This window comes from Anguilla anguilla, chromosome 1, assembly GCF_013347855.1.
Source record: "Anguilla anguilla isolate fAngAng1 chromosome 1, fAngAng1.pri, whole genome shotgun sequence".
Classification (NCBI taxonomy): domain Eukaryota; kingdom Metazoa; phylum Chordata; class Actinopteri; order Anguilliformes; family Anguillidae; genus Anguilla; species Anguilla anguilla.
Genome location: NC_049201.1, coordinates 67,108,730 through 67,122,952, shown reverse-complemented (window position 1 = coordinate 67,122,952; position 14,223 = coordinate 67,108,730). Strand labels below are relative to the sequence as shown.

The 14,223-nt window shown below is 37.5% G+C and overlaps 1 protein-coding gene across 1 annotated transcript; it reads right to left on the bottom strand.

Moving 5' to 3' along the window:
• Positions 1–531: 531 nt before the first annotated feature.
• On the bottom strand, positions 532–13,173 carry hapln2 (hyaluronan and proteoglycan link protein 2). The gene is made up of 6 exons (XM_035394500.1): positions 12,826–13,173; positions 10,653–10,779; positions 9,683–10,042; positions 9,366–9,482; positions 6,563–6,748; positions 532–5,536 (listed from the first exon to the last, which is right to left on the bottom strand). The coding sequence occupies exons 2-6, from the start codon at positions 10,741–10,743 to the stop codon at positions 5,259–5,261; spliced, it is 1,032 nt and encodes a 343-aa protein (XP_035250391.1). The 5' UTR covers positions 10,744–10,779; positions 12,826–13,173; the 3' UTR covers positions 532–5,258.
• Positions 13,174–14,223: the final 1,050 nt, after the last annotated feature.

Genomic DNA, 14,223 nt, shown 5'->3' with positions numbered 1-14,223 from the left:
AGAGATCAGTTGAGCAAACACACTCAATACAACAGACGATGTCTGAACCACAAAATTTTATGCTTGTATCACTAGCATGATATACATTGCTAAAGAGATGGTACATGTACCATCATAAGTATATGCTTATATTTGCTATTCTGTTATAACCAATCTTTGTTAACCCTTTACATATTTAGCATATTTTTTGCCAGTTATCTGTATGATAAAGATCTGCTTGCAGTTTAAATTATTGGCTTAATGTGATGTTTACATTTACTAGCATTCTTCTGTTTAATGGATATATCCCATTAATATTCAGAAACTTTTCATTTAGAACTCTGTGTAATGTGGAATATTTTATTCTGAATGGTCTTTTAAAAAAAGAATTGTGACAGAATATTAGCATGCAGTGTAAACGTGGCCTATGTTGAATTGCTCCCTTATTTCAGAATAGTGATATTTTAATGTAATGTTGCAGACATTATGTTCAGTGCAGAGGTTATACTGTTCTCATGATGTCATTTAACCTTAAGTCTCATATACCCGCTATCTAACTTCTTAGGCGGGTATAAATTTGATGATTTAAAGGATGGGGTTCAGGCCCATCACAGAGTGGTGTGTCCTTTAGTTAGAATTATGAAATTAATCACGTGAAGTTAAGCAACTTTTGAAGTAAGGGGTTTGGCAGGATCTCTGAAATGGACAAAAATGTATTGGCTGTTTAACGTTTGGGACAAACTGATATATACTATGGTAGTCAGGTCTAAAAGTCTCTGAACAATCTTCAGTATTAGTCCACGTGATATCTTCCCTTTGACTAGTCTTGTCTTTAATTTCCTTCTTTTCCCAACTTTATCAATATTTACATATATGACCTATGAATCTGGTGCTTAATTTTTCATGTCTCTAGTGTGTTTAGGGTGATGATGGGGGTAGATGGGCCCAGGTGTACATATAATGATGTTTGATATGTTATGAGCAAGGCCCACTGATAACAAGAGCAGTAAAACACATTGTGGTCACCAATAGCTTGTGACCTCAAAGGATTTTTTGAATAGTAGTACTCTAATTTAAATGCTTAAGTGTAGACACATTAGTTACACGTAATTTCTAATGCTATAAAACTTATCCAACATTTTATAATGTAAATATTCACTGAAAATATTCTTATCCATAAGTCAGCTCTGTCCTATTTAAAGGATCACATGTTTAGCATTTTCTCAGAAATGGATAATCTGCATGACATTGTTTTAATGGAAAGATTTGTGTTGTAGCAATATGTGTAGGATTGCCAATTTCACAAAATAACATTAGTTAATTCATTCTCATCGATCATTTATTTTACCAATACAGTTCCACAGTAAATACAAAATCCATTTTCAAATGTAATTAAATGAAAACAGCAGCAAGTACATATTTTTTTACTAGCCCTGTAATTGAAGCATAACAATGTTTAGTGTTTAATGTTTAACATTTAATTATCAAGTAGAAGTTGGCGATGTGGTTTACATTTCTCCAGTATCTTTCAAACCAGCGTTTTCCGTCCAAATAAGAATCATATTCATACTCTCAATCAACAATCCTTGGAATGTGTCCCCTTCCTAAGGGCCCACATTTATTATCAAAAGCAATAAACCAAGAATAATCCAGGCAAAATCACATATCATATATCTGCCATGCTCTATTATTGTTAATACTGTACAATAATTTAGTAGCTAACTTGTTTGTGGAGTTGCAATTTCATCCCAGTGTATTAATGTTTCAAAAATTAGAGTTCAAAAATGTATGATAATCTTGTCATACAAGTATAGGTTGAGCTGTGCTCAGATAGAAACCATGATTATATCACAAAGCTCAAGCAGTCTCTTTGTATTGTTTCTGTAATGGTGCAGCATCCCTATCAGTAAACTGATGTCTTAACAGGTAATTAAATTGTATGAAGAATATGGTGAATTGTTAAGCAAATAGGTACCATCTGGTACATGGTACCTACTTGCTACTTGCCACACTGTTACACACTTTCATAAATGACTAGGTTTTCTAACAGAACTGTTAATGACGTTGCTGGTTTTTTTAAACACCTTTCCTGTCATTTTCCTGATGCTCCTTGCTAACTCTGTATGGCTAGTGCAGTACAGATAATAATTAGTGTGAGTACCTGTGATCTTGAAGATTATGTGTGTCAGCCTTAATGGAATAAAACATGGATACTGTTTTTAACCCAATAATATGTTTTGTGAATGCTCATCACATATTTTAATAGCAGATGAGGCCATCTTCGGTAGTCTCACTTTTACACAGTAAGTGAAAAATACCTCTGACTCAAAATTGCTCTGTATGCATATTTTATTTGTTCTCTAAAGGATAAACATGCATGTTATTTTATTTTTATATTTAATTTAACACACAAATTCTGTTTCCTTGAATGTTATAAAAATATAAACTGGGTGCAGATTGCGTATTTATTAAATTCACAGGTGCGCAAATTAAGTTCCAGGCATTTGCATCTAAGTTAAACACAGTTTACGACCCTAAAAGGTTGCATGCACCTGTTAGCCGCCATGAGGATTAGTGAGTGATTCAGCAGCTAGAAAGGCAATCCCAGAACAGATGTGTCCGTTGAGTCAAAATGGTGAGCATCTGAAGGGGTTATGCTACTGAATTTAGCTCAACTGAATCCAAGCTTGGGGAGGCCAATGGAAAATGGGAGTTACAAATAGTGAAACAATCCTTCAAAAAATGCAACAATCTTTGCAGGTATACAGAGATAATATAAGACATCTAGAAATCTATTATGAAGAAATCAAGAAACAAACTACATGAGCAATCTATTTAATTGTAATTGTAAAAGTAAAACAATACAATAGCAATCTTAGCATTGTCAGCAGAGTTCATAGGCTAGTATGGCTAGTTGCCAGCAGTAGATGCTAGCTGTGGCAATATGATGAGTTCAGAGGAGCAATGGCCGGTAATGTGAGTATCTGCTTCTGCTCTGCTGTAACAGAGTAACTCTATTACTGCAATACTGCAGCCTTCCTTTACTTCACTCCCCTTTAGTGAACTCTCACACCAAATTTAGTACAATGGAGACAAAAGACATTTTATAGCTGAATGAATCACAAGTAATAACCGTGTCATGACTTGCAGAATGGTAACAACTACTTGCCATGAATTTTGTCGGGTACATATGGCAGAATGAACAATGAGAAATACTATCTCTTATCATATGTCTCCCTCTACTGACAGAATTCTGTATGTTCATCCATAAAGCTGCATAGGTATGCTAATTTAATGGGACGCGGGGACTCAAAATCCCTCAAAAAATAACTCCAACTGACAAGTCCTGACCACTGATATTTAAACTAGTGGTAGGGTGTTGATGTGAACATTTGAAAAATGCCAGTGTGATGGAAAGGCCTTATTATAATGAGGGGAACAGGTCTTTACAGCGCACATAAATAATTCACCTTTTTACAGTCTGCTTGAATCTGCTCAAGTCAGGATACCCTTCCTCTTTTCTATCTCTCTCTCTCTGCAAAATGATTGATTGAGGAGTATACCATTTATTAACCACACTTTTTCAACTTCAATTCAGGTGTTATACAACACCAATCTTCTCCCTGCTGATATACTTGTCATTGATCTCTTTCCCTCATAGTCAATCACATTTCATTCATATGGCTCTCTCACATTTTGCTTCAGCAGACATTAAACAGCACTGCAAAGAGCCTTTTGAATGTACCTTTTCCTTTCACCCCTATGCATTCCATTAATTTTGACTTGTCAACTTATTAGGTATTCTATTCACTGTAATTCCCACAAAGCGGAGATGCTCTTTGTGAGTGGCCCATAGACGGATGTTACCAAAGGGAGCTTTGATGTCAGTGTTAAGTCTGGTATTATGTCTTTACCATGAAGGCTGATCTCAATCTTGCATTCTTGTAGCACTGAGAATTCAGCCTCACAGCAGTTTTTCTCGGCAGGTAAGCCCATAGAATATCTTTGGGCTCTGAGTTACAGGATGAACCACAGAGGAAGAATTCTGCCTGTCTGAATGATCTATTCTGTCAATATTGTAATTGTAATATTGTAATATTCAAAGTACACACAAACCCATACTATCCACAGTATGTTTAAGTGTTCCGTGCTGTGCACTGTGTCATAAATATGTGTTGTTTCAAATCGGTCTGAACAGCTGCACGGGTTTCATAAAGGTTTTCATGAAATACGCGTATTCAAGGTTCAACTGCCATTTTTGTCCTGCCTTCTTTCTCCAGTTCAAAGATATGATAGGGCATTGTAACTGAATAGCGTATAGTGCTGTCATACTTAATCACATACTCCATTAATGCTTATCTATTTGGGCATAACTTCTTAATACTGAAAAAGCACACATATAGTAAGGTACAGCAATTGAGACGCATTGAAACACTCGCTGAGCTTGAATCAAAAGAAATAAAAAAAATGTTTACAGAGGATGTTTGGACATTAAGTGGGAGTACAATTTTGATGAAACGATTAGCAATATTCCATATTAATATAACAGAATTCAGTTCAATCTACAATATAATTATTTACTTTATTGATGCATTTCTACATTAAACACAGAATCATCTTTTCAAATTAATTTGAACTACAGTGAATTAAGATTATGGACTTCATGGATCAAGCAGAGTGACAGACTATGCACAGAATGGAGGGTTGAATACAATCACATTAAAATAAATGTCTCCCCTGGCTACAAAATAAATACATTTATGATGAATAAGGTGGTAATTTCTGAATTCCACAAATTAACATCATATGAAGTTCTTCCATGTCCATGGTGAAAATTAACATTCATTTTAGCTACAGTATATTAATTCTATGGAGACTGCTATTATATTGATCACATGAGCATGTGATCAAAAAGCATGAACACAAAAGCAACAAAACAAAAGATTTTGCTATAATCCATTTGAACCTGTTATGAACTGAATTAAAACTGAAGAAAAATGCTCACAATTGTTCCACTTCTCAGTACTCAGCCTTCATGTGGCAGTATGTAATCCTGATACTCACTGACAATGTCCTCCAGTCACAGCAAATACCACTGCTTATAAATATTAACATAATCACAAAGTCAGGAGGTAATGCAATTGAATTTTAAATACAAGCAGTTATCCTTAAACTTGCAAACATTAACCACTGTTTTAAAACTGCCCAAGCATGTTGTTTCCTGCTGACATCTTCTGAAGAGTCAGTGTGCAACCTTCAAAGTCTTCCCCCCAGCCCCACTACCTGTAGCAGTAAGCCCCGTAGAGCCGCAGGTTCTTGCTGGGGAAGCCGAAGCTGCGCACCCCTGGCTCGTGCAGGTCTCCGCAGCGCTTCCTGGGGTTGGTGATGGGGAAGCGCACGCTGCCGTCGTACAGCCAGCCTCCGTTGCAGCGGTCCAAGCCCCTGAAGTGCCAGGCCGAATACAGCTGACCGACTCGGGCCAGCTCCGCCCCCTTCTCCCTGCAAACCTCTATTGCTTCTGTAAAGTTCAGTTTGCTTCCGATGAAAAACACATACCCTAGAGAAGGAGACAGACAAATAGGTGGATTCACTTATAGAGGCACCCTGCAGCTGTTGTCTTTTTATCAATGCAGACAACCCGCATGCCACAAAGAAAGAGGTATTTTTGGGTGTCTATAAATAAAAAGCTGGAGCACACAGTCACATTTATTCAAGTAAAACACTACACACAATTATTGCATGTATGATTAAAGGTTTGAATCAAATTGCACTCTCTCAAATCCACAGAGGGAGTTGCTGCAATAAGCAAGAACATTCTATTAGAATTAAACATTACAAAACTGGAAGAAAATTGGGGGAGAATTTAAAAAATTCAAAAAGCTAACATCCATGTGGAATAGAAATTTATATAAGAAACTCTAGATGTACTGGTCATATTTTTTATGTCTGAGCCAGCATTACATTACAATGTAATAGTGATGCATCCTTTATCTAATTTATATGATGTAGGAAAAAGCTGTGATTTCTCAATGCAAGCACTGATTCCAAGGTGAACATTTCATTCCAATAATGTTTTCAGAATTCAGTTGCTAAAGTTCCAGTGTCAAAGCAGGTCAAGCCATTCCTGCAGATGAACTGGTTTCCACATTCCTGGAACAACAGCCGTATTGTTCCACTTCTGATCAGAGTAAAAGCAAACCCGCTCCTTACACTGCCAAAACCTGCATAAAATTCATATTTGCTTAGATAACGGTTAAATGGTTGCTATGCATGTACTGTTTCTACAACAAACACAGTGACTGAAGGCAGTTAACCCTAACTTACACTTCTAGCATCACATAAATAATTAAGCCTCCCAAAAGCGTGAACTTATTTTCCTGTTATTGTATGCGCCGGAAAATTGCACTGCTTGCTCTGGGCCTTCTTTAAAAAAAAAAAAAAGATTTATTATTTTATTATTTATTATTACTGACATACAGTGTGTAAAGTTGGCACTGTTGTCACTGCATATTCTGAGATTTTACAGCTACAGCATGGAGTTCCTAGACTGACTTGAACCAAACTGGGCAGAATACTGACTGACCTGCTGTTATAGAAGTGAAGCAAAAGGCATCAAAGTAGTCCCGGGTCTTGTCTTTGGGGCCGTAGCTGCGAATTCCAGCATGGAGTTTCTCCCCTCCGCACTGCGACCGTGGGTGCAGAATGGGGTAATGGACTGTCCCATCATTCAACCATCCCGCATTACACCAGTCAAGTCCTTCTGTCCAGGCTACAGATTTCAATATGCACCATTACCATCACTTTGGCAACTGTCATGTGGATATTCAGCTAGACTTCCAAAGATCTAAACCACAGGTCACAATCCAGTCATGGAGGGCCACGGTGTCTACTGATTTTCAGTATGCTTCAGCACACAAGTGATCCATTTAAGTTGTCGATTGGCCAAATGATCTACACACTGTGTTCTCAAGGCCTAAAATATCTGAAATCACTGCAACCCTCCAAGACTTACATTTGACACCCCTGATCTAAACCATCCATTTCACAGGTATCTCTGTATTCAAATTTTTATTTAAACTTAAATTGATGTATGGGAAACATTTATATATGAGATGTTATTACCTGTCGATTTGGCTCAACAGTAGTAGCAAATTATATATGGGTTCCATGCAGACCTTGATAACTGGAGGTGTCTACCCCTTAACTATTAAAATAGCTAAAATCCAGTCATGTCCATCAGTCATGTTCCACTCTGATATATCTTATTATATGTATTTTATATAATTGAAGCCATTGATAGGTTGGAAATTCAATTTGATTCTGGTTAAGAGGCATCTATGTAAGCTTAGGGATATAGGATATCCTCGTTTTCATTTTTATTTATGAATCCAATGTGATTACGATTCAATTACACAGGTCATTTTTCAGGCTTTCAGTAAGCAGCCAAGGTTATTCTGTTATTGTATGTTCATGAATTATTGTAGTAACAGTAACAACATCATTCAGCTGCCAACTACATAGAACATTTTTCCATAGTTCAATTTTAACATGTTCCAGACAAAAGGATAATACATTTTCCAATCACCTTGTTGCCTCATTAAACAAAGATTATTGATATATAAACAACTGGATATAAATATAGAATAGAGGATAAACAGGATAAAGAACAGGATATAGATATAGATATGGAGACATTTTAATTGAAAATGGTAGAGCAGCTATAATAGGAGCTGCAACTCAGGGTATTTTAAGGCAATTGAAAAGTTATGGAGTATTAGCTGTGGAAAATGAAGTAAAGGCAGACATGTTAGTTAGAGCTCTAGTTAAAGTACATAGTTCTGATAACATATCAGAAGAGGCCACAGAAGATGCAGAAAAAAAAAGCAGGGGAGAATGTAAAATTTTTGGAATGGAGGAATAAAAGGGATGATACCCTTAACACATTTTTCTCATTAGAAGATATGAAAAGGGCCATTACGAAATCTGAACTTCGCAACCTCTCCTGGAAGAGCTCAATTATGCCATATAATATTAGATCATCTAAGTGACATAGCTTGGGAAGTACCATTAGCACTTTGTAATAAGGTATGGCATGAGAGTTGATTGCCTGGCAGCTGTAAACAGGCAACAGTTGTCCAATCATCTGTGTAATTATTGTATTAGTTATTTTATGATTGTATTAATTTCTAGTCTGTTGCATAGTTCTAATCTGTTTCGTAGTTTTCATTTTTCCCTGAATACCAGCTGGGAAATCAAGGCTACTTGAGATTTGCAAGTTCAAAGGCAAAATCAATTCTTCTTTCTTTTTTGTAACATCAGTGGGACAGTGTAGATCAGAAAATCAAATTTCTTTGCCAGCTTACTGCTGAAATCACCAGCTAAACTAATTAAAAATGTAGGTGATGCAATATAACTGGGAGACTCAGTGTGAAACTGCTAATGGGCCTACATAGGGTCTGCAAAAGTATGTTGATACAATTGAATATTTTACTGTTGTGCGTTTGATATTTCTGAATTCTTCATAAACTGTCATTTCTCCTCAGTCTGATTTTTGTGCAGAAAACCAAAAGGAATATTTCAAGATTTCTGCACCTAAATACTTATTAATTAGCATCCCAACCATTGTGGTTTCAATTATGAGTTGTAATTTTATTACTGAAAAAAGAGAAATGCTTTTAGCCTCAAATGTATAGAGGCCAACAAAATGCTCAAGGAGGTAGGATGGAGAAGGGGGCGAGGGGATGGGGGACACAGTTCTAAAAGAAGAGAGTGGGCCCCACAGAGGGGACCTATATCAAAGCCAGCTGTAACAGAAGTTACCGCTTATGTGATATATTTACATAATATGATTGGAAACTATTTGCTAACAAACCTATGAGATCAGCCAAGGTAAAGGATATTGCGTGATTCTCACTGCCACTAATACTATAAAATACTCAGATACAAGTGAAATAATTTAAAAATGTGAAAAACAGGTCTAAACAGGTTCGGTGAATATAAATAATGTAATTGATGCTAAATCAGTACATGCAGCAACATTTGTCATTGGTAAATTGCTCCCAATTAGACACTATTAGTAATGGGAAGCAGTGCAGATGGATTGCATTTTCCGCAAGATTTAAAAAAAAAATAAAAAGTGTTACATTGATACATATATTTATTCAACAATTGAGTAAACATATTCTCATAAGGGTATCAAATATAAGTTCAATTATATATGGATAATCAAGTTTTGAGAAATTCTTTAACAATGGACATCACTGCTTTAGCCCTTTATATTGAAAGAAGGCCCCAATGTATCATCATGCAGTTTGAGGAAAATTTCAATTTGTTAAGCCTGCTAGAATATAAATCTCAATTGCATTCTGTCTACTGATCTACCTCACCTCTGTACAGCTGCTTATACGTAGCCAGCGTAGCGTCCTGTCCATGGCAAGCCTCTTTGGCCTCCTGGTGGTTAAATTGGTAACGACCATTGGAACTCTGATAAGGAAATACAACCCCTGGAAGACAGATCTAGGTCAATTTACTAACCAAAATGTTAAATTGATAAATACAATAAGTCTTAGAATTTAGTTTAACACTCGGTGTACGCTCCTGCGTAAAATTGTGTTTTGTGTTACGCAGAAGAAAAAAATACGTTTGACACCAGATTTTTTATAGGCTACGCCTGTATACCACTATATTGGCTATCACAGCTTACCTTCTATTCTCAGGGTAAGAACGACACTTTCGTCTTCTATTCCGTTGACAAGTTCACATCGGAACCTTCCGTCATCCTCCAGTTCAAGGTTGCTGATGCGCAGGGAGGCATCCAATGGATAAGCTCGGCGCAACGATGCCCGGGGCCCCAGCAAGCCATATCCCTTTTGCGCCTGACCATTTGTGATGAGAACGATGTTTTCTACTCCACGGTGCAGTGGTTCCAACTTTGTCCACTTCACTTTATACTGGGGTGGTTTAAATAGCATCAAACAGGGAAGAGTGACGTTCGCACCTCGACGAGCTGTTACTTCTGCATAGACGGGTGGCTCAAGAAGGTACCGAAGTTTCTTATGCACACCTGTAAAACAGTTAAGGAAATATTAAATAGCACCCGAAGAGGACTCCTGTCACCATTATACAGGTGGAATTTAATCCGTGTTATACACAAGAACAATATTTTTTCCTTGGTAGTCTTGGGGAAATTGCACATGAAAATGTAGTTGCATTGCATTTTATTGCATTGTATTGTGCATTTTTACTTGCTTTTCCCAGTTTGATGCTGCACAGTGCTCATTCTGGGCCTGTCTTGACTATGTGGAGCAGTTCTATAACAACTGAGCCTTTATTATGCCCTAGCCAACTGAAGAGCTGATTTGAAATTTGAGCCATTATGATGCCAGTAATGAGTTTATCTGAAATGTGTAGTCTTTTGGGAAATAAAAAAAAGTATGACACATTTATTGCATACATTTCAATTGCTCTATTTATATGACTTCTTGTCTATGGTGATATTAAATTTCTAGATCTTTTGTTTTTCATATTTCATGATGAATCCTTGTTCGTCTTTCCTTTTTCATAATCACGAGCATGCTAAATAACATGATGGGGGTGGGGGGGGTGGGGGGAACATTATTTAACATCCAGGCTGGCAAAATGTTTTGAGGGTAGATGCACTCACAGTGACTCACCTTGTCTTTGAGAGTGAAATACAGCTGAAATAGGTGTATATGTCCAGGTGAAATAGGTGACAGCAGCCAGAATCACAGCTATGTTATTCATGATGCGACGTGACACGTATGTCTATCGTCCCTTTTCCTGTAACAGAAGAACAATAACATATTTTTGCATTTTAGACTATGCCTCTGAACAGTCCTCATATTTTTGGAGGGAAATGTCAGTGGTATTAGTAGAATATCCTCAAGCTATTTGTATACAATTTTATAATGAAAATAGAACAATGCAAATGTGAAAATGATGGTTCGTTTAAGATTTGTATCCGTTTTGTGTCCAAGGAAACACAAATGCGTATTTGCATTATACTACAGACCCCCCACCCCCAATTTTTTGTGCTTAACACACTCAGTAAGTCATCTCAAAAAATAATGGAGAACATGTGTAGATGTATTCATAGTCTGTACAAAAGCTAGCTGTTGCTGATTGGGTATGTGCAAGTCAGGCTCAGCCTGTGTCCACGTGGTGGTTTGTGAATCCATTTCCTAGCCACAGCCAGGACATCAGGGAACTCCCCACTCATTATGATAAGTGTCATGGGGATCTTTAATGACCACAGAGATTCAGGAGCTCAGTATAACATTGCATATGACTCAAGGCTCATCAACACCACTTCCTCAGTTTCCCTTGAGGTCTCCCATCCAAGTACAAACCAAACCCACACTTACACTTGGCTTCAGCCATTCAGCAGGAGCGGGGCTTTCTGACGAACTGTTGAACTTTGTAGGGGATGCAATCAGTGGAGAATGGGCATTGATTTTCTAATTTTCCACAAAGCATACTGTCTAGTATTGAAATAATTCACCAATTTCACCCTCACATACTGCTCGTCCCAGGGTCGCTTTTAGGCATAGACAATCCCCTCGGGCCCGTCATTAAGGCTGACAGTTATTATTTGTACTAACTACGTCATTTAGATTTGTAGGCCATGGCTATTCATACTACATCAATTGTTGAACAACAGATTTCGCTATCTTGTGAACTAGATCAGCTTATTTTACAAACTAGATGAGCGTGGTCGCATATGCTGAACGTGCACGTTGCTGCAAAATTCACGATTACTTGGGAGCTGTAAAAGACAGTTTTTTAGAGTAACAGACGCTGACAAAGCTACAATGATTAGGAGACTGACTAACTGATAGATTGCATGACGTATGGTGAGTAATATCAAGACCGCAAAAAGCAACACCGGGTTTACAGTCCTGTTTGCAGAGGCGACCCTTTTTTTCAAGCCGGAGATAGAACTGTCCGCTGTACCGTGCACCTTACGTAATTTTGAGAACAGGCTGTCATTGCTTGAGTTGTAGCTACCTGATGAAGCAGGGCTCCACTACTTTTGAAATTAGATCTTTTCGGACCAAATCAATCGAGTTGCCTGTTCCTTTTAACAATTTGGAAATTTGGATAAATAATAGTACGGTCTTTCGTAGAATTGTGCCGTTGTGCATTTTCAACGGCAAGTTCAATGGTTTTAACATGGCAGGTTTTCCACTTCATTTTCAATTTAGGACCCAAACCTTTATGAATACAGTAGTCATTGTGTGTGACGTGTGACGCTTTGTTTCTCAGTTTAGTAGAAAATAGTAATACAATTAACTATAAATTTCACTTTAGTGCACCAAAGTTAGTTATTAGTGATTTGTTTGGATTATGATAAAGCATTGTGGATTATTGAAGAGTTCCATATGAATCCTTTTAAGTGTAATACATTGGAATGACTTTCCAACTTTAAACATTACAATAATGTACATTGATTTATTAGACTTTTTATTATCTGCCTCATATTTCTACTTATTTGAGTGCAACAATGTGGTCATTTGGCCAATCTGTAAAAGTCTCTGTCAGTTTGAGATGCCATATACCATTCTGCGGCCTACCTTCACTTTAACATTGGCACAAGTATTCTGTATCAGTCGACCTCTAGCAGTGACATCAGGTTCAATGTAAACATCACTTAAGCAATATAACTTCATGTGGTCACATTTTACCACTCTCACAGTTCACAGTATTTGCTGGAGTACCACTTTTCCTGTTACATAATTTGCAAAGATCTCACAGAAACCACTATTCAGCACAAAACTATCTCCCTCTAAAATCAAGCCAGATCTGTCGATATAAAGAAACTCTAACCTGTCGAAGTTGATGTAGCCAATGTGGCTTTCAACACTTTGTCTTTCCTTTCTTTTCTTCTATTTTTCTGAGTGCGGTGATCGTTCACCCAGACATGTTATGTTCCTGAAGGTGCACTTGATGGTGGAGTTTGACCTGTCAGATTCAAAGGGCAGCAGCTTTTTTTAAAACAAAAAATTAATCTGAGTTCTATGTTTCCTTCCGTCTTTCTTTCTCTTCCTGTGTATTCCTTTGTCCTCTTCTCTCTGGATATCTCTTTTTCTCTGTATCCTCTGTCTTCTCTCCCAACCTCCCTTTGTATGCCCCCCTTTTGCTCTTTCTCTCTGGGCTCTGGTCAGGACTCATGTGTCCCAGGCCGAGAGGCGCGTAAACAACCTTTTTCTCCTCTATGCTCCAGATGTTAATTAGATAGTGACAAGCGGCCATTGTGTGCTCTTCTGCCTCTCTCTTCCACAGCTCAATATGAGAACCGGGAATGATGGGAAATTTAATGAATGGACATGGGGAACGGGTGATGCTGTAGTGGTATGTACAGGATTATATGGAGGAATTTCCATTTTTGTAAATCACCCCTAATCTAAACCTCCATCTTTGGGAAATCTTCTCTCTGTTCTTCCTGCCCAGATGATTGGACGTCTGTGTCTTAGTTTCAGACCCTCCATATGGGTTAGATTCAACTCTTTCAACAAAATGTGACCCCACAAAAAGTAGCCCTCAAAGTTCTGAATGTCTTTGTTCAGTAGGAATATGCCGCGTCTCTGAATGTCTGCTCTGATCTCTCTCAGAAGGGTGTGGTATGTGATATGCATGAAGCCCTTTAGGGCTCATTTTTGAACAAGTTGTAATTTTGACATTTTTTGTCCAGTCCGTGCCTTTCCTCCTACCTCCTGCTGTATGTGCTAAATAGAAGGGCAATATTGTCCCTGTTTCGATCTTACTGATAGATATATAGTGAAAAGCAACAGTGTATGCCTGATGTGTAGTGTAGTACACTGATTTAACATGAGTAGATATGTGGATTTTTCTTAAAGCCAAAACGAAATTCACAGTTTAATATTAAGCCATGTATATAGTATTTTCCTGATATAAGCTGACAAACCTATTATTTTTATATTTTACTAATCTCTTATCAGGTAAGGCCATTATGATGAAATGGTTGAATTGCAATTGCGTGGGTTGCAATATAATAACATCAATCAAGCAAAACATTTGATCTGTTTTAAAGTACAGACAACTCCTCTTTTAACTTTCTGGGTTATGTAACACCCAATATTGATAATATCGGGATAGCCATCTCCAACTTTCAATCATATAGCTGATAATTACCTGTATTGCCATCCAGCCTATGCATCTGAGAGTCATCAACACAGTCACTAATAGTGCATTCTTATTGGCTAC

Coding starts and splice junctions, on each gene's coding strand:
- hapln2 (XM_035394500.1), bottom strand. CDS start 10,743: ATGAATAACATAGCTGTGATTCTGGCTGCTGTCACCTATTTCACCTGG. Junction 10,043..10,652: donor ATTTCACTCTCAAAGACAAG/GTGAGTCACTGT, acceptor ACTGTTTTACAG/GTGTGCATAAGAAACTTCGG. Junction 6,749..9,365: donor GTATAAGCAGCTGTACAGAG/GTGAGGTAGATC, acceptor TGAAATCTGTAG/CCTGGACAGAAGGACTTGAC.